General features: G+C 41.5%; 1 protein-coding gene across 1 annotated transcript; it reads right to left on the bottom strand.

Annotated features, from left to right (window-relative positions):
• Positions 1-10,302: 10,302 nt before the first annotated feature.
• Positions 10,303-21,326, bottom strand: cpsf2 (cleavage and polyadenylation specific factor 2). The gene is made up of 14 exons (XM_036147288.1): positions 20,714-21,326; positions 18,534-18,693; positions 18,335-18,440; positions 18,120-18,249; positions 17,924-18,039; positions 17,601-17,788; positions 15,535-15,825; positions 15,338-15,438; positions 14,927-15,130; positions 14,141-14,293; positions 13,830-14,052; positions 13,370-13,702; positions 12,350-12,484; positions 10,303-10,702 (listed from the first exon to the last, which is right to left on the bottom strand). Exons 1-14 carry the CDS (start codon positions 20,860-20,862, stop codon positions 10,610-10,612), a joined length of 2,382 nt encoding a protein of 793 aa, XP_036003181.1. The 5' UTR covers positions 20,863-21,326; the 3' UTR covers positions 10,303-10,609.
• Positions 21,327-21,370: the final 44 nt, after the last annotated feature.

Here is a 21,370-nt window from a genome sequence, read left to right as displayed (position 1 = left end):
GATAGCATCAGAACAGAAAAGACAGGCCGCAAAGTCTATATTGATGTAGGAAGCTATCCTCTGAAACAGAGGACAAGTGAAAATAAGTCCTTACAGTGCAATCTCTCGAAGCTGAAGTAAGAGGGGGCATGCAATAAAATCAGAACGACCAGTAGATTTCCCTGCTGTGTGATTTTCATCACCCTGCGCAGCTACATATTGGACACAAAAGTTTTAGCCGCAGTGTAGGAGGGCGATGAGTGGGAGTTGTTAATGTCAAAGTCTAAATATTCATAAGCAGGAATGAAGAGTGACTTTTTAAAACCAGTTTTCAGACAAATTTTGAGTTCATCTGTCCACTCGTGAGTGCAAGCTTTGCATGCATTTTTAAATTTCTTGGGTGGCTCTAAAATTCACCGCATACTGTAATTTATGTTTCTTGCAGACAGCGGAGGACACGTGATGGAATTTATAGCAGCAAGTCTGAGAGAGCGTAGACCTGGATCATGACATACATAACACCCATACGCCACAATGTGCCTATAGGTGTTCTGCGCTGCTGGCTGTTTTGAGAGCATAGCAGCACTCTCAGAAGCGCTCCCAATGTTCCTCATGTTATAATGAGACAGGGAACTGACGGCTGATCATTTTGCAACCGGTGGGCGGAGGTCAGCTGTTAGTACGTATGTCAAAATTAGGGTTGGCGAGTCAAAAAACAGCCAATGTTGTGTACTGACATTACTGTCCAGCACCAACACAAGTTTTAAAGTAAAATCTTCCAGTCAATATTCAAATACAGTGCCTCACAAAAGTATTTATGCAACATCCACAAAGCTCAATATATGTTATTGTGATGTTAGGTGATAGAGAAACTGCAGGTCTACTGGTGGTTCCTAGAATTTATAAAAGTAGAATGGGACGCAGATCCTTTAGCTATCAGGCTCCTCTCCTGTGGAGCCAACTCCCAGATTTGATCCATGAGGCAGACACCCTGTCTACTTTTAAGACTAAGCTTAAAACGTTCCCTTTTGACAAAGCTTATAGTTAGAGCGGCTTAGGTTACGCTGAGTTATCTCTGTAGTTATGCTGCTATAGGCTTAGGTTGCTGGAGGATATCAGGGTCTATTTTTCTCACTCTGCTGAGTTCTCCTACTGATCTCCAATTTGCATTGCTTGTTGTTATTTCATCTTTTAACTTTTTTTTCTCTGTCATTTTTTTCTTCATAGTAGGTGCACCTGGTCTGACGTTCTGACATCATCCAGGGAAGACAGATCACCCACTATTACCAATTACTAATGTAGAAAAGATTTGTGGATCAATGTGTGCTTCTGTGCTTTTTGTGTCTCTGCTCTGTTTTCTCTAACCCCCAGTCTGTTGAGGCAGATGAGCCTGGTTCTGCTGGAGGATTTTCCTTCCCATTAAAGGGGAGTTTTCCTCCCCACTGTCGCTTCATGCTTGGTCAGTATGAGGGATTGCTGCAAAGCCATGGACGATGCAGACTGCTGTCCACTGTGGCTCTACGCTCTTTCATTAGGAGTGAATGCTGCTTGTCAAGACTTGATGCAATCAACTGGGTTCCCTTAGACAGGAAACTTTTTAATCAATCTGCATAATCTGATTGAATTTGACTTTGGAAAGAGCCTTGAGATGACATGTATCATGAATTGGTGCTATATAAATACAATTGAATTGAACTGAGAAACACAAAGTGGAAAATTTTCTATCACAGAACCTACAGAATATAGGTTTTTAGCATCAGAAAGAGACGCCATAGATTTAGCTTACATGGGAATTGTGCAATGGGGAAACCTTTACTCTCCAAGAAAAACATTTAAGTGTAGATAAAGGTTTGCCTCAGAGAATATAGACAAAGGCCAAAACCTCTGGAAAAAAATGTTCTTTGGAGTCCATAGAGTGTTTGGAAACCAGAACAGTGGATGTGTTGGTATAAACCAAAAACGGCATTAGCATAGAAGTGGAAGTGTCAGTTTGAGGATGCTTTGCTGCCATACAACCTGACCAGCTCATCGTCATAGATCCACTTGGAATGCTACGGGGTATCAGAGGGTGTTTGAGGAAACGTGAGACCCTGTGTAAAAGAATTAAAGCTGAAACAGATCTAGAACCTGAACAATCCACCAGACAGGCTGAGAAATTATAAACCTCTAAATGTGCTGTACCTGGGGGAAAAAACAGAAAACTCAAACATCTCAGCTGAAAGTAGGGAGTGAGCAATCTTCTCTCCAAATGATGTCAGAGACTGGTGGATGGAAGCATATCAGGATATATTTCATCTTACGATGGCAACACTAGCTATCTTCCAAGAAACATCAATTTGTCAACTTATTTTAATAAATAACTGAATATTTAATTTTTGTATGAGATTTCTTTAAAAAAAATGCAGAAAAAGCCCTTTGACTTTAAGTTGAATAAAAAAAAAAAATCCTGAATCAGATTCTAACTTCAGTGCCCTCATGCAGTGGCAGTTCATGGCCACATGTTTTACAGTGCTTCCAGTTCACACAACAAAGTATGGTGCACCTTTCTCAGAGTTACGTGTCTAAAACTTGTTCAGTCGCAACTGGCTTGTGTGCCAACTTTTTTTTGCACTGGTGCCACCCCTGAAAGGGCAGTAACCTGGCCAATGATCCATATTGCCCGTATGAAAAACCACCACCCCATGCACAAGTACTATGCACAGAGATTACATTTTGACTTATTCAAATACGAAAGTGCAAAAAAAATTAGGTCCGTACTTTTAAACATATTCAGTACAACTATATCAGACGAGAATTGATAAAATTTCACTGGGATAATGCTAACAAGAATTGTATAAGATTCAGACATGAGCATCTACTTACAAAATAATGTGGATTAAGAATTTTTATGGTCTTTAAAAGCAAATTCTTTGTTATTATCAATGATAAAACCGGGGCTTAACTTCACTTACGTTGCAATACAAGTTAAAGAAACCAGATAAGTTTCAGCTTTGTTCAATCGGGGCTCTGTCCACAACAATGGTGCTTGGATCTGAACTGCTTTCAGATAAACTGTTACAGTGCTGAGTCACTTCTCTGGATTCACGCTCCTCACCCTTGACAGCGCTTGTTTTCGTGTCAACGTTTCTCGGTGTGTAAACGATTCGCAGCCTGATATTACTCAGCCGGAGTCCCGGGTTTGGCAGGGACGTCTTCGGGGGTAAACACGGGGAAGGTGATCGTCATTGTGGTGTCTGAGCTGGAATTAATCATCGGCAGGGTCTCCTCAGAGCTCTCATGTTGGTGTCATCTGTGTCACATCGGATGAAGCCGGGTCTCTCTGATGTGCTGAGTGGAAAGAGCAGGCCGCGAACCAGGTTGCGTTCTGCTGACTGGCTGGAACCACATGTCAGGCGGTGTGCGGCTCGCTAAGAAGCCGACACTGCCCTCATCCAAAAACGTGTTTCCTCATCCTATACTCTGCATCACCTCAAGTCATGGCTGACCGGCTGGTTTGTTTTGCTCCGAGAGGAAGAGAATGTGCTGTTTGTACCTAGGCCGAGCCAAACAGTCTCATGTGATCTGTCCTAAATATCCAGCCACATACGCATAATCATTGAGACAACCGCATGTCTCAGCAAGGGACTCCGACGTGATCAGTCCTTGGCTATGAATGCATCCAACAAAGACCATTGTTTCATCAAGAAAGGGAACATGGCAACTGCCGTTTTGTGGACTGACGATGATCTGCACAGCAAGTGCCTTTGTGTATTTGAGCTCCTGAGCGTTGCTGCTTTGTGAATGACTGGGAAAAGCAACTTGCTTAAGAGGATCACGACCAAAATGGTGGAGTTCGGGATTTCTGTCCGATGGTCTTTTCAAGGTTATTTTTCTTGTCGTATCCGTCTTCAAGACACATTTCTGAATTTTCTTAAAAAAACTGAGATTATAAAATAACATCCCAGGCTTTGAACATCCGACAGAGAACTGTTCAGTCCTTCATCTGAAAAAGGAAAAAGTGCGGCATGCTTGTAAACGTAGAAGGCAGGCGGGGCTGGGGAGGGCGTTTATCAAAGAAGCGGGCGGAGCATTCCTTGGTTGCTCTGAAGAAGCGGCAGAGATCCACAAATCAGGTGGAAGAATGAGTTGGAAGGACAAATGTAAGCCATGCAGTCCAATAAGCTGACCTTTATGGAAGGCAACTGCAACATGCTGTGGGACTGCTTTTCTCCAGCAGGGCCAGGGAGCCCGGTCAAAGTTAATGGGAAGATGAATGCAGCTGAATTCAGGGTTAAAAACCTATTAGAGGCTGCAAAAAGGTTTGACACTGGGGCTGAAGTTCACCCTTCCAACACAACAACACACCTAAACATTACAATCAGGGCTACAATCAAATGCTTTGTATCAAAGACCTTGGCCAAAACAGAATCTGTAGAAACACTCACTGATTTCTGGTTATTTCTCATGGCTTCCTTCCATTAGGACTGAGCTTGAGCTATTTCACAAAACAAAAATCGTTTTCAACATATGCAAAGCTCACTGCTATATTCTAAATTCGACTTGTAGCTGTAATTGTAGCAAAGGGTGGTTCTACAAAGATCTGAGGCCGTATGCAAATGCATAAACCAAGTGTCTTTTTTCTTCCACGTCACAATTGTGAAGTACGTTTTTGTCTTCCAGATAAGATCCCGATAGAAATCCATTAAAATTAGTGGTTGTAGTCTGACTAAATGTTTGCTAGTAAGCTAAGCGCTTCTTAGCTCAGTTAGGTTAGGGAAAAATATTCTAAAATGCCACATTTTACAAATATTTCTTGCTATTGTAACAGAACGTGAAAAACTTTTCCTCCAGATACCTCCATCTGATCGCACCTCTGTCCTCAGCGTTTAACACCCATGAAGGTTGAGCTAAAATTTGCCAAAAAACACATAGAGAATAAGACTTTTGGAATAACGTTATCTGGACTTATAATTTTAAACTTGTTTGTGAGTGTGTGAACATTAATTAGTGGGGTGTCCTAATTATTATTATTATTATTATTATTATTATTATTATTATTATTATTATTATTTTGTATCAAAACAAAACTGATCTACTGAAACTTCATTTATTTGTATTATTTTGGATTTGTATGCTACCTTCCCCAGCTTCCCAAAGAGAATATAGGCAACAAACAAATAAACTGATTTAAAAAGTGACTTTAATAATTTGTCAACATGTCTGGCGTGTCTTATGACGTCAAAAGGGCTGCTATTAATTCTTGACCCACGACGAATGTCGTAAAACCTTCAAAAATCTGCATGATGTCCATCTGGGCAAAGTGACAGCTCCATTTTTAGAGCAGCACATCATGGGATTTTTGTGCCGTATGCTTTGTTTGAATGCTGCGTGGTTTCGTGGCGGCTTGTCCTCTGCTCACATTGTTCCACTGATGTCACTGGTATTAAGTGGTCTGCTTATAGAAGAGAGACCTGCAACTCAAAGGAGGGGGGGGGGGGATTAAATTCATTCATTCATTCATTCATTCACTGTCCGGCCCGCGTAGATGAATGGACATTCAGAGCGAAGATGCTCTCTGTTTGAGTGATGCTTTGTGCCAGCATGTACAGTGTGAAAGGCACAGCGGTGTTCACCCTGCAGCCAGGTTACGGAATCATGATTTTGACTCAGTGTGACAGATTGACAGGGCACTTGTGGAGCCCAAAGCGGGTCTCTTTGTGGCCTCCAGGGGGCAGGGCAGCCTCTGTGCCCCCAAGGCGTTTCTGCCCTGGGCTGTAGGCTTAGCTGCTTGTTACATTAAAACAGGGGCTTCTGTGACAGAGTCAGCATTATGAAAGCTAAGAGGATTAGCTGATGGACATTTCTGGCGTTGGCGGTCAATTATCGAAATGAAAAGCGGCGACTGGGCAGAGGCTGGCATGCTCTGTGGCACAAAAGAGCTCCTCCTCATCTGCACTCTTTCTCTCTGCTTTCAGTCTGTCACAGGTTACTTAAGTTCAGGAGGGGGGGGGGTGGATGGGTTGGGGGCAAACAAGCAATAGGATCATGGGTGCGTTCCTGAGCATGAAAGTTTTTGTTGTACGTGTCTGAGTGAGCTGGGGATTAAAAAAGAGCATTTAAAATTTAATGTTTCTAAAGTGCAGAACTGGGTGTTACGCAACTGCATAAAACCAGGGCCGCACGGCATCCAGTCGGCCGTCCTCGAGCCTAACTCATCCAACCCCACACACACACACTGCCATACAATTCCTTTCACTACTCAAGTGGGTGCGGGTATGTGTCCTCCTCCCCATCCCTCCCCATCCCTGTGATTACTTCATATGCTATCATATTCTGCTCTGAGCATGTGTGATGTGAGAGGCTGAGGTGAGGAGGGAGGGAGGGCAGGGAGGAAGAGGTTTGTTTTGGTGTATCCATGAAAGAGGTATTCCACAGCTGCTGAAGGTAAGGATCTACTCCAGGGATTCACAGTAGGATGCGAAGGTAATCAGCCGAGTCACTGTACCACCACCACCGCTGCTGCTGCTGCTGCTGCTGCAGAGGACACATCACGCCAGCCAGCCTCCATCCTCAGCGCATCAACTCTCTAACATACAGCTGTTACACTTCACAGGAGCTCAGCACAGGGGCATTTCAGTTCCTCTTGTGTTTGAGAAGATAAGACACAATAATGGAGTTAAATGTTGTTGGGTGTTATTTCCACACACACACACAAAAAAAAAACATTTTATGAATATATATGTTAATCCTGGCTCTCAAAGTAAGACTCAGTAATATCCCATCCCTGTTATCGCTATAGTGACAATGCCATCTCATCGCCGTATTACAGATGGCCTGATTGCATGGGCGCATTAGATATGGGTATTCAAGAGCTGGTTAGTTGCAGTTGAAAAATGTCTCCATCTGCTGTTTCTGTGGTAACTAGTTCACCTGGTAGGACGTGAAGCTTGAATCGTATCGGGTCAGATTTCTGTTAATCGCATATTTTAAAACGACACCAAACGTCCTGTGCATAAAGAAGCTTGAGCACACATTAAAAATACAATCAAATTAGATCAAGAGATTTATATATATATAAAAACATTAAAAATGTGTAGAATGATAAAATATTAAGGAGAATAACAGCTATATTAATTTTCACAGCACACTCTCAAACCTAAGGAGAAAAAACTTTGATTAGTGCATGGGAGTTTAAAAAAAGAGCCTGTGTTGTGGTCTAACAGGAGCAACCACTGAAAACGCTCGATCAGCAAATGTATGCCGTCTAACAACCTCGGAAATCTTAGAGGTGCATATGGTGTCTTCAAAGAATATTAGTAACTTTGGCCTTTTTTTTTTTTTTTACATTTTCTCACCTTGCAACCACAACCTTCAACATCTTTTAATTCAAATGTTTGTGAAAGGGCAACAAAAAAGTATGCTTGTTAAGTAGAAGTAAACGATAAATGAGTTTCAGGCATTTTACAAAAAAACTTGAAAAGTAATTTATTAATATTTATACAGGAAGGGGAAGCACCTTTATGCTATAGGCTATAAAGGAAGTACTTTATAGCAGGTTTCCATCTGCCCATTAACTCTGACAGCTTTCCTGTCTCTGCTTAAGAAAGGCGTCCCTATGGCATGATGCTGCAAGGACCATGTGTTCAGAAAGAGGATGTTGTGTTCACCATTGCTGTTTTCTGACACATAGAGTTTTGCATGCGGTCAAAAAGTTACATTTTAGTCTCATCTTACCCAAGCACCGTCTTGCACGGGTTTGCTGTGCACCCTACATTGTAAACCGCAGAGAGAGATTATTTAAAAAAAACTAACTCAAATCTTCCACAGAGACAGGAACGATCCGTTGTGCCAACAGACCGTTCCACCTGAACTGTGCATCAAGGTGTAAAGCACCTCCTTTAAAGGAGCAAAGGGTAAGAAATTTACTGTTAAATTAACCAAAACCAATCTCCTTTGTCACCTGGGATGGAAATAACATTCCCTGTAAACAATAAGTCCTCTCCATCAACAATGTCTTAGTCAGGGTTTCCAAAACTGAGCGTAGCATTTGGCTTTTTATCTTGGCAAAAGAGCTGCAGTTTTCAAAAAATGGAGGCCAGTAAGAGAAGAACTAGAACAGAAGACAACATATACCTATCTTGTGTACGTTCAAATTCAGTGGGGTTTCACGGCAGCAATGAACCACTGAGGAAATGGCACATGCTTTTTGTTAGTTGTGTGAACTATTACTTATTCCTCCTTTAAAGAAGCCACGCCAAAACGGGTTGCTCTCAGGCACACCCCAGAACATCGCAGAACATCGGCAACAGACGGACTTGTGGAGCACCAATAACGAGGAATTTCAACCAAAGCATCACAGCTCGCTTTATATAGACCTCAACTGAATGATTTTAATGTGAAAAAGAACAGAAACACATTATATGTCCTCTTTATACAAAATTTGTGCCTACACATTTCTCTTAAAATTGCAATCACACATAACCCAAACATTTTTGGTATGTGATCTAAAACTACTTTATGCCAAATAAGTTTGCGAGTACCAGTACTATTACAGCCAACAATGTTTGCCGTTTTGTCTTTAGTGAACTTAAATATATTGAATGCCCTTGTTGATTTGATTTCATCACGGCAATTAAAAAGTCTCCCAAGAGAAGGTGAATTAAAACACTTCAACTGTACGTGGATCTTAAAATGCAGCCCCGAGTAAGCAAGTGACGTGAGAACAGTCGGGGCCCGAGATTAGAACCGTGAGGCACTCCTGAGACACTTTCACCAAGATGTGCAGGAAAGCTTCTAGTGGATGGCTAAGATCTGAACCACACTAGTGCAAAACCGCTAAACACAGTCAATTTGAAAGAAATCGTCATTTCTTTCACACCATCCTCTAAAAGGAAACTTCTCTTCCCCCAACATACTCTATAGGTCCAACTTTCTCTGCACATCTTAAAGGTTTTACAAAATATAGACATGGACACATTTAATGGCTGGCCCTGGTGAAATTGTTCACAAAAATAAATTCAGCTATTACAGTGATAGTTAAACTAAAAAAAAAAAAAAAAAAACACACAATTGGTTGCACGGTTATTTCTGAGGTCAATACTTTTACAGACAGAGAGATACTTCTTTGCATAATCTCTCCAGAGTCCAGGATCCCCTCTTATGCTTTCTTCAGATTTTCCAGAGGTTTTCCAGAAGCTTTCCACCTGTTTACTAAAATGGCTACAAAGGAAACTTGGGTTTTATGTCTGGTGTACCATTTGCTGATTTGGGATTTTAAGGAGCTCATCTTAGCAAGCACTCTGAACAACATCCCCAGTGGTCTTGGAAGAAACAGGCCCAGCTTACAAAAGGAACCTCAGCCCTACTCAACAGTGGCAATGAGGTGCTTTATAGCCATCGTCATCCCACTTGGAGTGTTAGCTGCTTAAGAACAAAGTAGTTTCATCCAAACAAAGCACAGGGGTCTAGATAAAGTCATACTTTACTTTTTTTCACATTTGTGATAGTAGGACAGGCGAGGCCTTTTGATGGTACGACTGTCAAACTGCAAATTGACATGTAGAAATCATCCAAAGATTATGTTATTATGTTGCCTATTGGTCAACAATCAACTTATTCACAGTGCAAAAAGGGATCTGAAAATAAGTAAAATGTTCTTAAAGTTAGTGTATTTATCCTTGATTTGAGCAGGTAAATAAGACTATCTGCCAATGGAATGCGTATTTTGACCCCTAAAATAAGATAATTAGACATCCTGCACTTGAAATAAAATGATGGAGATGAATTGTTCCCATTTTAAGTGCAAAAATCTTATTCCATTGGCAAATCATCTTATTTAACTGCTCAAATCAAGGACAAATACACACATTTTAAGAACATTTAACTTATTTTTAGTTCCATTTTTGCAGTGCATGGAAAACCAAAAGTTATAAAATACTAGTTACAAGATGCTAGAAACCAAATCAACTTAGACGATTAAATTAACTAAGAACTGCTTCACTTACATTTATAGTATAAGCACATTAGGGGTACCAATAACTGCTGAAATTGTTATTTTATTAGACATTTTTTATTTTAATTTTTTTGATCCTCAATGGAAAAAATCTGCTTAAATTAAATTAAAAAGATTTTTAGTGGGACATTAAACTACTGCTGTGAACGATTTACTAATTTTTAGGAACTGAACACTTCTTTACCAGGGGTACCAAAAGATTTGTCTGAGCCTGTTTATATATTGTTCAAAATATGCATAAGTTTATATTAGGCATAGGTAAGTCTCCTGGTAACATTGCTGTCATAGAATTAGCTGAAGGTGCACAGTGGAAACAAACACACGAATGCCCATTTGCAGGAAAAAAACTATTTACTGACAAGACCAGAGGGAACACAGCTTCCCACTGGGTGGATTTGTAGAAATGTGACAATTTCACAGGGGTTCACATGAAGAAGTCCAAAAAAGGCAAACAACCGGCCTCTCACTTTACAAAGGTAAACAATTTAAAAAAACGACTGGAACTAAAGTATAAAAAGGAAAACGTACTGAAAACAACAATGGTAGAGCGGTCCGTGGGGCGGGTGAACACCGTTTTAAAGTCCTTCTTATGTCTGTGTGTAGAGAATGTGTGCTCTGCATCCGTGGGTCCTTCTGCAGTTATACAACAGCGTACTGCTGATACAGCAGCTCCCGGATCTTATAGTAGTCGTCACACAGGCAGCCTTCTAGACCGATGCGTCCCGGCTCCGTCTGAGCAAAAAAAAAAAAAAAAACAGAGAGATTCACAGGTCATCTCAGCCCCAAAGCAACGAGGTTGCATCTCTCAACAGGCATAAACAAACCTTGTGCAGCAGACCGCTGGAGAGAAAAATATGTTTACAGTTTCTTCCTTATTAGTTTTTTTTCATGCAGACCTTTTTTTTTTTAAAGTGTCTCATGAATTTAAATCAACATTTACTATTTAAATAGCATGCAAACACTCTTCATGACTAGTTGCAGTTCTCTTTGATTTCATTTTCTGGGTTGCATCTATTTTAGGTACTTGTCAATTATGCAGTTTGTTGTTAGCATCCTGGCCTCAGCATGTTTGTCCTGATTGCTGTTTTTTTGTGTCTTTCACCTTTAGTGAGATATTTTCATTTGTCACTGGGGATTGAATATTCTACTTAGGCTATCAGAGTTTGTTTCTCTTTCTCTTGTGTTCCAGTTAGTGTTTATTGCTGGTATGTTGATTCATTATAACTATATAGACCTGAGACCTTTTCAGACAGCTCCTAAAGTTTAAATGAAGGAAGGGAGGGATGGAATGAAGGAAATAAAGGGGAGGAAAAGAGGGAAACGGAAGGAAGGAAGGAAGGAAGGAAGGAAGGGTCATTTTCAGCTAGTTCCTAAAGTTTACATGAAGGAAGGGAAGGGTGGAATAAATGAAGGAAGGAAGGAAGGAAGGAAGGAAGGAAGGAAGGAAGGAAGGAAGGAAGGAAGGAAGGAAGGAAGGAAGGAAGGAAGGAAGGAAGGAAGGAAGGAAGGAAGAAATGGAAGGAAAGGAATGGAAGGAAAGGAATAGTGGAAGGAAGGAAGGCATTTTCAGTCAGTTCCTAAAGTTTAAATGAAGGAAGGAAGGGATGAAATGAAGGAAATGAAGGGGAGGAACAGAAGGAAACGGAAGGAAGGAAGGAAGGAAGGAAGGAAGGAATTGAGAAAGGAAGGAATTAAGGAAAGGGAAGAAAAGAAGAAATGGAAGGAAAGGAATAGTGGAAGGAAGGAAGGAAGGAAGGACGAAGAATTCCGGATTAAGGAATAATGAAGGAGGTAAGGAACGAAGGAAGGAAGGAAAACGAAGGAAGGAAGGAAGGAAGGAAGGAAGGAAGGAAGGAACGAAGGAAGGAAGGAAGGAAGGAAGGAAGGAACAAAGGAAGGAAGGAAGGAAGGAAGGAAGGAAGGAAGGAACGAAGGATAAAACGATGACTAAATAATGGATGGACAGATGGATATACTTATGATAGATACATTAATGGATGGAAGAATGGAGGGATGTAACTTTTAGATGATGGGATACAAATTAAATAGTCTGAAAATCCAAATAATTCTCCCTACTCCATACTTATCCAGACCCGGATAATAACACTTTCCCAGACCGTAAGATGTCTTAACAACCGTTTTCTTTAATATTAATCCTCCTGTACATGAAAAAAAAAATCATTTAACACCAAGATGACGATAAATGCTATAAAAGTAACTTTTTTTACTGAAACTAATTGCTTCTTGAGGTGATCGGAATCAGAAGCTCACTGGCTGCATGAATGTACAGAGTTCCTATCTCCATTACAGCTTCATGTCCTCAGGCCTCATTGCTCATTATGACAAAGAGAATAAACACAAATGGAAATGGAGACTCACCCTGCGGACGGCCACCACGTTGTTGCATACCAGAACTCCCCCCACAAATTCAGCTTGGATGCCTTCTCTCAGCAAGACCTGCTTGAAGTCCGACAGCCTGGGCTCGTTGATGAACACAGACTGATGCCCTGAGATCTGTGGAGAGGAAGAAGTATTAGGTTTGGTCCAAACGTTTCTCTACAAGGCGGCCAGCACACCAATCTGAGCACACACAATTAAAATCACGTGGAAAGATTCCCTCAGGGATCTGAGCAGGAGCTGTTCTGACATCCCAACTAAGCCTTGTTAATTGAAACCCTTACAGTTAATATTGGTATCTAGACTATTGATAGCATGTGTGCTTAACTCAAGAAAACCAACAAGCAAAGGAGAACTGCTAAGAAAAACTCATAACAATAAGTAACCTTTTGATTTACTGCAGGCTACACTGCAAAAACGGAACTAGAAATAAGTAAAATGTTTCTTAAAATGAGTGTATTTGTCGTTGATTTGAGCAGGTAAATAAGATGATTTGCCAATGGAATAAGATTTTTGCACTAAAAACAGGAACAATTCATCTCCATCATCTTATTTCAAGTGCAGGATGTCCAATTATCTTATTTTAGGGGGTCAAAATACTCATTCCATTGGCAGATAATCTTATTTACATGCTCAAATCAAGCATAAATACACTAACTTTGAGGACATTTTACTTATTTTTAGATCCGTTTTTGCAGTGTAGTGGCTCAGAAATATTCAGATAAATTGAGCTTTAAAACAAAAAACCCCACTGAAAAATCAATCAAGGGGATTTTTTTTCTTTATCATATTGTTGACTTGATTAACGACCAAATGTTTAGTGATCATTTAGAATAAGCGTTTATAACAAACATAATTTGGCGAGTCAACTGGACACTTTATGGAGGCAAGGAATAGTTTAATGAGTAAAATGTTCCTGTTATCATTTTCCAACAGCACTCAAAGCTCTGAACTGAAAGCCTTTTTTTTTTTTTTTTAAAGAGAGAAACACTCGCTGCCCACCTCAGTCGGAGGCAGCGGCTCCAGCGTGGGAATGACGTCGCTCTCCTCGGACATCTCCTTCTCGTCCTCTCCGAACAGGCTCTTCATGGCGCGCTGCGCTGCCACGGCCGTGGCGTCGTGGTCGATGCCGAGCTCCAGGGCGGTTTCCATGGGCACCTCGCCGCTGACACCGCCGCCGTCCTCCTCCTCCTCCTCCTTCACACCCTCCTCCAGCATGACGCCGGTGTCCACCTTGGCGACGCGCATGTCCAGCACCCCGTCGATCCAGGCCAGCTCCGTGTCTTTGGCCTTGCAGAACTGCAGGGAGCTCACCAGGGAGTCTTTCAGACGCACCTTTTAGGTCGACACACAGGCGGAGCGTTGAGACGTGGCGGCCAAAAAGCAGACGCCTCGTTTACAGGAGGCAGAACGTGTCGGTGCTTGGATCTGCGTCGTGAAATCGGCCTCGCTCGCTACTGACCTGGTAGATGTGAGTCTCGCTGGTGGCGTCCACGGTCTCCTGCAGTTTGGGCGTGTAGACCTTGATGTCTTTGCTGAAGGCCTTGCAGGACTCGGCCAGGTCCAGGCTCGCCTCCGGCGGCCCGTGGACGATCACGAGCTGCCTGGGCTTCATCTGGTTGATGATCTTCTTGATGGAGTCGCCGTCGGAGCGACCTTCGTAGTCTATGTACGTCACCCGTGCTCTGGGAAGTAAAGGGAAGGGTCGCCGTGAGGGTCTGCTGGATATGCAGGATGTACCGGGACGGTGGTCTCCGCAAGAGAACAACTTACTTTATTTCAAAATTCTCAACACTCGAGACGCATTTTGTGGGGACGACGGACAGATCCTGGTCCATGGGCTCATCTCCATTCGTCAGGCCGGATTCCAGTTTGCTCTTCTCTTCCTCCGTGGCTTGCAGCTCGGGGACCAAGAAGTCTTCAACCCTTCAAAAAGGAAGCAATTGATTGTACTAGGGCTGGGCGATATGGATTAAAAAATAAATCTCCGATTTTATCATACCAAATCCGATTAATCGATTTTTTTCCTCCTTTTTGTTTCATAAAAAAATATTTTAAAACCTTGCTTTTATGTCAAGTATTTTGTCAGGGAGTTGACCTGAATTCAAAGTGCAACTAAAAACAAGCTGTGAAACAGGCATGTAAAACAAGATGGCAGCCGTGACATTATAAACAATGAAAATATAACAAAACATTTGCTGCTAGTGGTATTACACAAGAACAGGCTTCACTGCACTTGTGAACTTCAAACTAAGTTAAAAAAAGTAAATAAGTAAATGAAGTACCTCGTATTATGGTAAAAAAAAAGTTTCTACATAACAATATTTTGACAATACATTTGCCTGAACATATATTCAGCATCACATGCTGTTCTCTTCATGGAAACCCAATGAGTGTATTGGCAAAATAAAATCCAGATTTTCCAAAAATTAAAATCTTAAAGAATTGAAAACTTGAATTAATCGATTAAATCGATTTATCGCCCAGCCCTAGATTGTTCGTGTTAAGAAAAGAGAGCCCCCCCCCCGGTTCCTTCGACACGCAGCTGCGCTTCGGTACCTGATTATTTCTCCGTACTCGTCCCACTTGATCCTCTCCTCGTGCACGGGGAACATCGGGTATGACTTCTTGGCCTGTTTGAAGAAGCTTCCTTTGCGGTTCCCCTCGCCCTTCATCATCAGGTCGTGATGCTTGGTTTTCACCGCCGCCGGCTGGTCCAGGTCGTCTTCCATGTCACTCTCATCGCTCGAGTCCACGTCCACCCTGAAAATCCACACAACAAACCATGACTCAGCACACCTCCTGTTTTAACTCGTAGGTCAAAAAGATCTCTCTGTTTTTGGGTAGTTTCATTGTCTTACATTGCAATAAGGAACAACTTGCTCAAAAAATGCTCAAATTAATAATTAATAATACTGGAAATTTACTTTAAAGGTTCACTGGTCGTGTTGCTGTTTGTCTGAGACCTACTCTTTTGCTTGTTCCAGCTTTTTAGCCGCCTCTTTCTTCATTTTCTCTTTTTCAAGATAGTCGTCCAGCTCCTTCCCTTCGAGCTTTACTCTTTTCCTGACCTGATGCGAAGGGAGGAGTTCATCGTGAGTATGGAGCGAACGACAAGAGCAGAGTTTTTCAGTAAAGACGCGAGACCCAAACCGCCGGTCTCTCACCTCCAAATCCAGCATCTTTTCTCCGGGGTTGTCGATGAGATAGCGGGCCAGGGTTCCTGGCGTGGTCCGGTAGGTGAGGATGATGGAGTTTTTGGCATTTTGGCACCACTGGGTGAAGAGCTCTCTGGAGAAGCCCGACTCCAGGTCCGGTTGGCTGCACAGCACCACCTTGGGGTTGGGTACCCGGGCCAGGTCGGCCAGACTGTGGCAAAGGTTCAGGTGTCGAAACTGAAAGGGGTTGTTCCTTTTGTCCTCGAAGCACCTCATCAGTTTGTCGCTCATCCACTCCACCTGCAGACATGGGTTTGGTTACTGATCACCGCAGGTAAAAAAAGACAACATAAAGTAGAGTAACGGGATGGAAACCATGCGGTCCTGTTTCGACGGCAAAAAAAACAGTGTCTGAAGGTGAAGTTAAGGAAAATACAATACTTTTTACAATTTGAACTCTCTACTTGAGTCCACTGTTTAATTTAGGAATGATTTTGAAGCCATTTTTTTCTTGTTTGCAAAGCTCTTAATGATCTCAGCCCATCTCACGTATCAAGCGTGTTTCCAACTGTACATAATACTGAGGTCTTAGCTGCTTTTTAAAAGCATCACAAGTCAGAACTAAAGCCTAGAAGAAGAAAAGATCTTTGTCTTTCTTATTGTAAATTCCATCAATAGCAAAGTCTTCTGCTTTTAACCCATCGCTCAGGGAGCAGAAGGCAGCTTCTGCAGCGGCCAGGGAGCAATCCGGGGCTGAGGGTCTTGCTCGGGGAGCCATAATGGCAGCCTGAGGGGTTCGAACCGGGTTCTTGCGGCACTCCCAGAACACAAACGCGCTGCTCTAAACGAGGAAGACTGAGAGAGCTCCAGCTTTTAAAAGCAAAAACATCTTTTCAACTTAGAATTTTCTGAGATTTTACAAAGACACCGTTCAGTCTCCTGTCATTTTTAAATAAACGTTTAGCTTTTATTTTGAGTCTAAGCATATTTTTAATTGAGCAATGTTATTTAACATCTCTATGCTTATATTTTATCCATACTTTCATCTGTTTAGCCATTTTGTCTTGAGTGCGTATTCGTGTTTAGCTTTTACAACCCTATTTTAGCTCTACGCTGTACATGAATCCATCTTTAGGAATTAATGTGAGAGTCGAAGGAATAGGGATTTTTCTCCAACACATCTGACTATTTTTACTATTTTCTATCTTACTATTTTACTATTATCTACTAAGTTCGTTGCATTTATTACGTATATACTCTTTACTACTAAGAAGTTTTAAGGTTTTATTACAGTGTATTTTATATGCTCGATCTCTCTTTACTTTAGTTTATTGTTCATTAGGTTTATTATGTTAATCATATGTTTGGGGAGTGGTGGCCTAGTGGTTAGAGCACAGAGCTTCGGTCCCAGAGGTTCTGAGTTCAACTCCCACAAGCTTCCATTCTGGGTCCCTGAGCAAGACCCTTAACCCCCAATTGCTCCCCAGGCGCCGCACAGTGGCAGCCCACTGCTCCCCAAGGGGATGGGTTAAGATGCAGAAGTGAATTTCTCCATTGTGAGATCAATAAAGTTCAATTATTATTATTATTCAATTATTATATATTTGCTGGAATATATAGACCAGTGGTTACTATTTCATTTTACTATGTATGTGTATTGATTTACTCTGTCTCTCTTATCGTTGCAGAAAGCAGAGAAATATATTGTGACGATAATAAGTGTTTTTCTAAATATGTCTGAAACTGTGATGAACTGTATTCAGCCATCTGGAGTGCTTATGTATAGATGTACTGTGTGAACTGCTTAGTATTATCTCTGTGTTCCCTAAGGTCACAGAGTGTTTGGCTTATCCCTACCCCTTAGCTTGACAAATGTAACCAGGATTTCCCTAATAAAAGCAAGGAGGGGACAGAGTGTCTTCAGAGCGAGTTTGGAGATCTGTATCAAGCATCTCAGCTCCTCTCCTTGCAAGATTTATGAAAACTAACCTCATTGTTGTCTCTCCTTCTTGTGTTGTTAATGAATGTTTTAGGTGTTTGAACCTGACAACATCCCTAAGTGGTTTCAATGGTACCTGGGACTTGGAGAACTCCACCACGTTGTAGCTGACGTTGTTGAGCAGAGCTAGCGGGTAAGCTCCGAGCCCAGCGTCCTTCGTCCTCCAAATCTGGTCCAGGAGCTGCGCCAGCTCCAGCACGCGGCCGGCCGTATCCACGGCAATAAGGACGTTACCGTTACCACGCAGGGTCTCCATTACGTTCGCTTTGGGGTTTAAAAGGAGGATAATACGGCCGTTAGTTACGGCCCAGAGAGGGTTTTTTTTATTTTATAGAGTAACATTTTCTAATGAACTGAATATGCTTTGATAATGCAAAGACTTCTGTGCGCATTGCTTACTCAGCAGCTGCTCGTCTCTTTGTTTGCGCCGTGGCTGCACATAAGCGGCGTTGAAGGAGTCTGTAATGAGTAACGATGGTCGACTAATGCTCTCCAGGGTGCAGCCGTTAAGGTGTCTGGAGCAGAGAGGGGAAGAGAACGCAAATTAACCCTGGATATGAAACTGAAACGTGGGTGTTTTTCTCTCTCCGTTTACATTTCTCTCTTGTGATTGAAGTCCACTGCATATACGATTTCCTCCTCGCCGTCTTTGACGATCTTCCAAATGGTGCCTCCGATCATGTGTCCGGCCGGGAGAGGGGTGATTGAAAGACCGTGCCCCTTTCCTGCGATGCAAATGAAATCATTTTAAAAAAAAGAAGAAGAAAAAACGTCCGTGCTACGTAGGTTACAGATGGAGCTCCGCCTCACCTTTCAGATTGACAATCTGGGAGTATTTCAGCTGCTGGATCTTATCAAAAGCACTATCCACGTCGTCGAGGGTGAAGAGCGTGAAGTCTTCGCTGTTGTTTCTCGACTAAGAACCGGGAGAGAGCACACTGGAGAAAGCCGTTCCGCTCTTGCACATCGAAGCTTTTGTTTCACCATTGACGTCCGACCTTAACAGTACCTGATACAAGTCGTACATGAACATCTGGCCCATTTTGTAGACGGGAATGGTGGCGTAAATGGTGCAGTTCAGACCCAGTTTGCCCACGGCGTAGGGCAGGGCTCCCAGGTGAATGGGGTCAGGGTGCGAGAGCAGGACGGCGTCCACCTGGTGAACATATCTGACGAGGAAAATGCATACAGATTAAAAAAAACAAAAAACAACAACTCAGATTTGGTTCCTTAATTTAACTGATTATTTTTGAAATAGCATAGCAATGAAATAAGACACTATTTAAAACGGAGATTAATCTGATTTGTTTTCTTTTAACTGTTTTTTTTTTGCTTTCCTGTGACATCTACCGACTTCCTTGGGCTCACCCGTTCAAACCTGACTGAAAAACGTAAAGATTTCGAAGAAACACAAACAGATCCCATCTTTATTTAGGAGAACATACAAAAAATATATATCCTAGATAAAAAAAAAAAACAGATAACTATCAACTCAAAGAAAGTGATTACATGCTATTCCTTTAATAGGGCCAACATGCAAAACCTTTATTAGGATTTGGATCTACATTGATTTATGCCCCTCACAGAAAGGAACATTATTCACGTCGTATATTTTTTTTATTTCTGTACTAAGAAGGACTTGTAAAATGCTGTAAGAAAATTCAGGCTAGTTTATCAGAATAGAGCCATTCATATATTGGGTTACTCAAAGTATTTTACGGTAAGAGCAACAGAAAAGCTCAAACAACACCTGATATTTCAAAAAGTCGAAGAAAATAACCTTGAAAGGACTAAACGTAAGCAAATAAAAACCACATGTGGAGATGATAGCCCCTCGTCTCTGGAACACTCTCCCCACAACACATCCCTGACTCTGACCCCCTGTCCTTTCAAAACTCTTTTCTTTAAACGTGCTTATTCTGTTTAATTTCATCGTTTATTAAACCAACAATTGTTTTGGGATTTTATTAACTGTTCTACTGCTGTTTGGTTTCTTTTTCTTCTTGGTTTTCTTTTCTTGTTCAGTGACCTGAGTGTCTTAAAAGGTGTCTTCAAATAAGATGTATTATTATTATTATTATAATAATAAAGCAAACCTTGGCCTTTATGGGCAAGCGGCCGTAAACTGTAGCGTTTTCCGTCCTGATTTAAAAGTAATCAAGCGTTTCTGCACTTCTCTGGTTTTCAAGCTTTTGGTCTGAGAACTGAGGAGCTGAATGATAAATGATAGGCGTCGAAACGTTTTCAGAAAAATACCGAGGGGCCTTCCAGCTGCCTCCGATGTAAGCCTGTGTGCTGTTGCCATGACCCGGGTAACTGAGAATCTGCACAGGCATAGGAGCTAAACGCTGCCTCCTCACCCTGATAATGATGAGTGAAGAAGTCGCAGATGAACCTTTGTCTCTTCTGGGCTTTACCCGATCAGCAACTCTGATATTTACTTAGCTCCAACACTATTGAATGCTTTATAACTCATCCAAAAGATCTTAAATTCGACAGAGCGGGGCGGTAATCTTAACAATCCTAACCTTTTACACACAAGAAGGAAGCATGGTGATTTAAGGACAGGTGTAATTTAATTTTCCCCGTTGTTGGTCGAGACTTTTGCCACAGCATTTTGGATGAGCTGCACTTTCATGATCGAGTTTTTATATCAATGTTTATAGACACAATAACAGTCACCTAACCCACTGAAAATATAAGCATGCAACAGCTTTACGTGTGCCTGCTAAAACCATCAAGGTTCTAATATTATTGAGACTACACACCGCTAACAGATTCATATATAACAAAGATTCCATCATGTTTTAAATCAAAAACCGACAATAACGACTCATAAAGTGACAGGATATTTAGTGGGATGCTAATTAGAAATAAGAATCAGGAATTAACCCGACACCAGTTTATGTGAAGGCACGGAGCGTTTTATTTTCTATGAAATAAAGTTTACTTTTTCTGACTTCCTCGTTTCCAGCGCCCTTTAAGAACTCCAGCAGTTATTTCTAAACCATTTAGGTAAATATTAGTTAAAAAAATAAATAAAAGTCAGTATTGCAATTCTTACTGTAAGACATTTTATTGCGCGACACATTGCTAAGAATGGCTAAATTAATTTACAAGAAAACGCATGACAGGGTAGCCCAGATTTTTATACAACTTGGAAATCAGTAAAGAAGTAATCATAATCACCGCTTCATGGCATCGATGATGTCCATTGAGAAGGTCTCGTCCCATCCACAGTCCAGGAGGAAGCGGAATTCGTCCACCTGCAGCAGGTAACAGAGGGCCGATTCCTCCTGGACCCCCGACACGGCCGTCAGCTTGATGATGGAAGTCATTTTTTCTTTTGACTTTTCTCGATCAAAACAAAAATCCCTTCCTCATAAAATCGGCTTTAATTCAAGATTTTCTATAACGAATCATCCGAAAGCAAAACAAAAGTTTTTTTTAAGCAAATGTCTACAACACAGAATATAACGTGAGCTGCATGAATATAAACATGAATGTGCGTCTCTAACAAAAATAACAAGTCTAAACTCAGTTTGGCTGTGACGGAGGGATTGTTAGCTCAATCCCAGGCAACGTCTATTTAGCATGCTAGCTTCGTGCTAGCGCAGATAACTGAAGAATGTCTGGAAACATTAAAAGAACTACAGATTATAACATACAGTAAATGTATTCTTCCCTGAAATAGAACAAAAGCAACCTTAAAATTATTGTTTATCATTACTCAAACGTCAGGACTTTTTTGTTAGCGGGTTAAACGCCGCCATGTTGGCTACTGCGTCATAGGTGAAAGGCTAACGGAGCGTACCACACGAAGTCATAATACGTCTCTTTTAAAAA

Source organism: Fundulus heteroclitus, chromosome 15 (genome assembly GCF_011125445.2).
Source record: "Fundulus heteroclitus isolate FHET01 chromosome 15, MU-UCD_Fhet_4.1, whole genome shotgun sequence".
Taxonomy (NCBI): domain Eukaryota; kingdom Metazoa; phylum Chordata; class Actinopteri; order Cyprinodontiformes; family Fundulidae; genus Fundulus; species Fundulus heteroclitus.
This window is presented reverse-complemented; position numbering and strand designations above follow the sequence as displayed.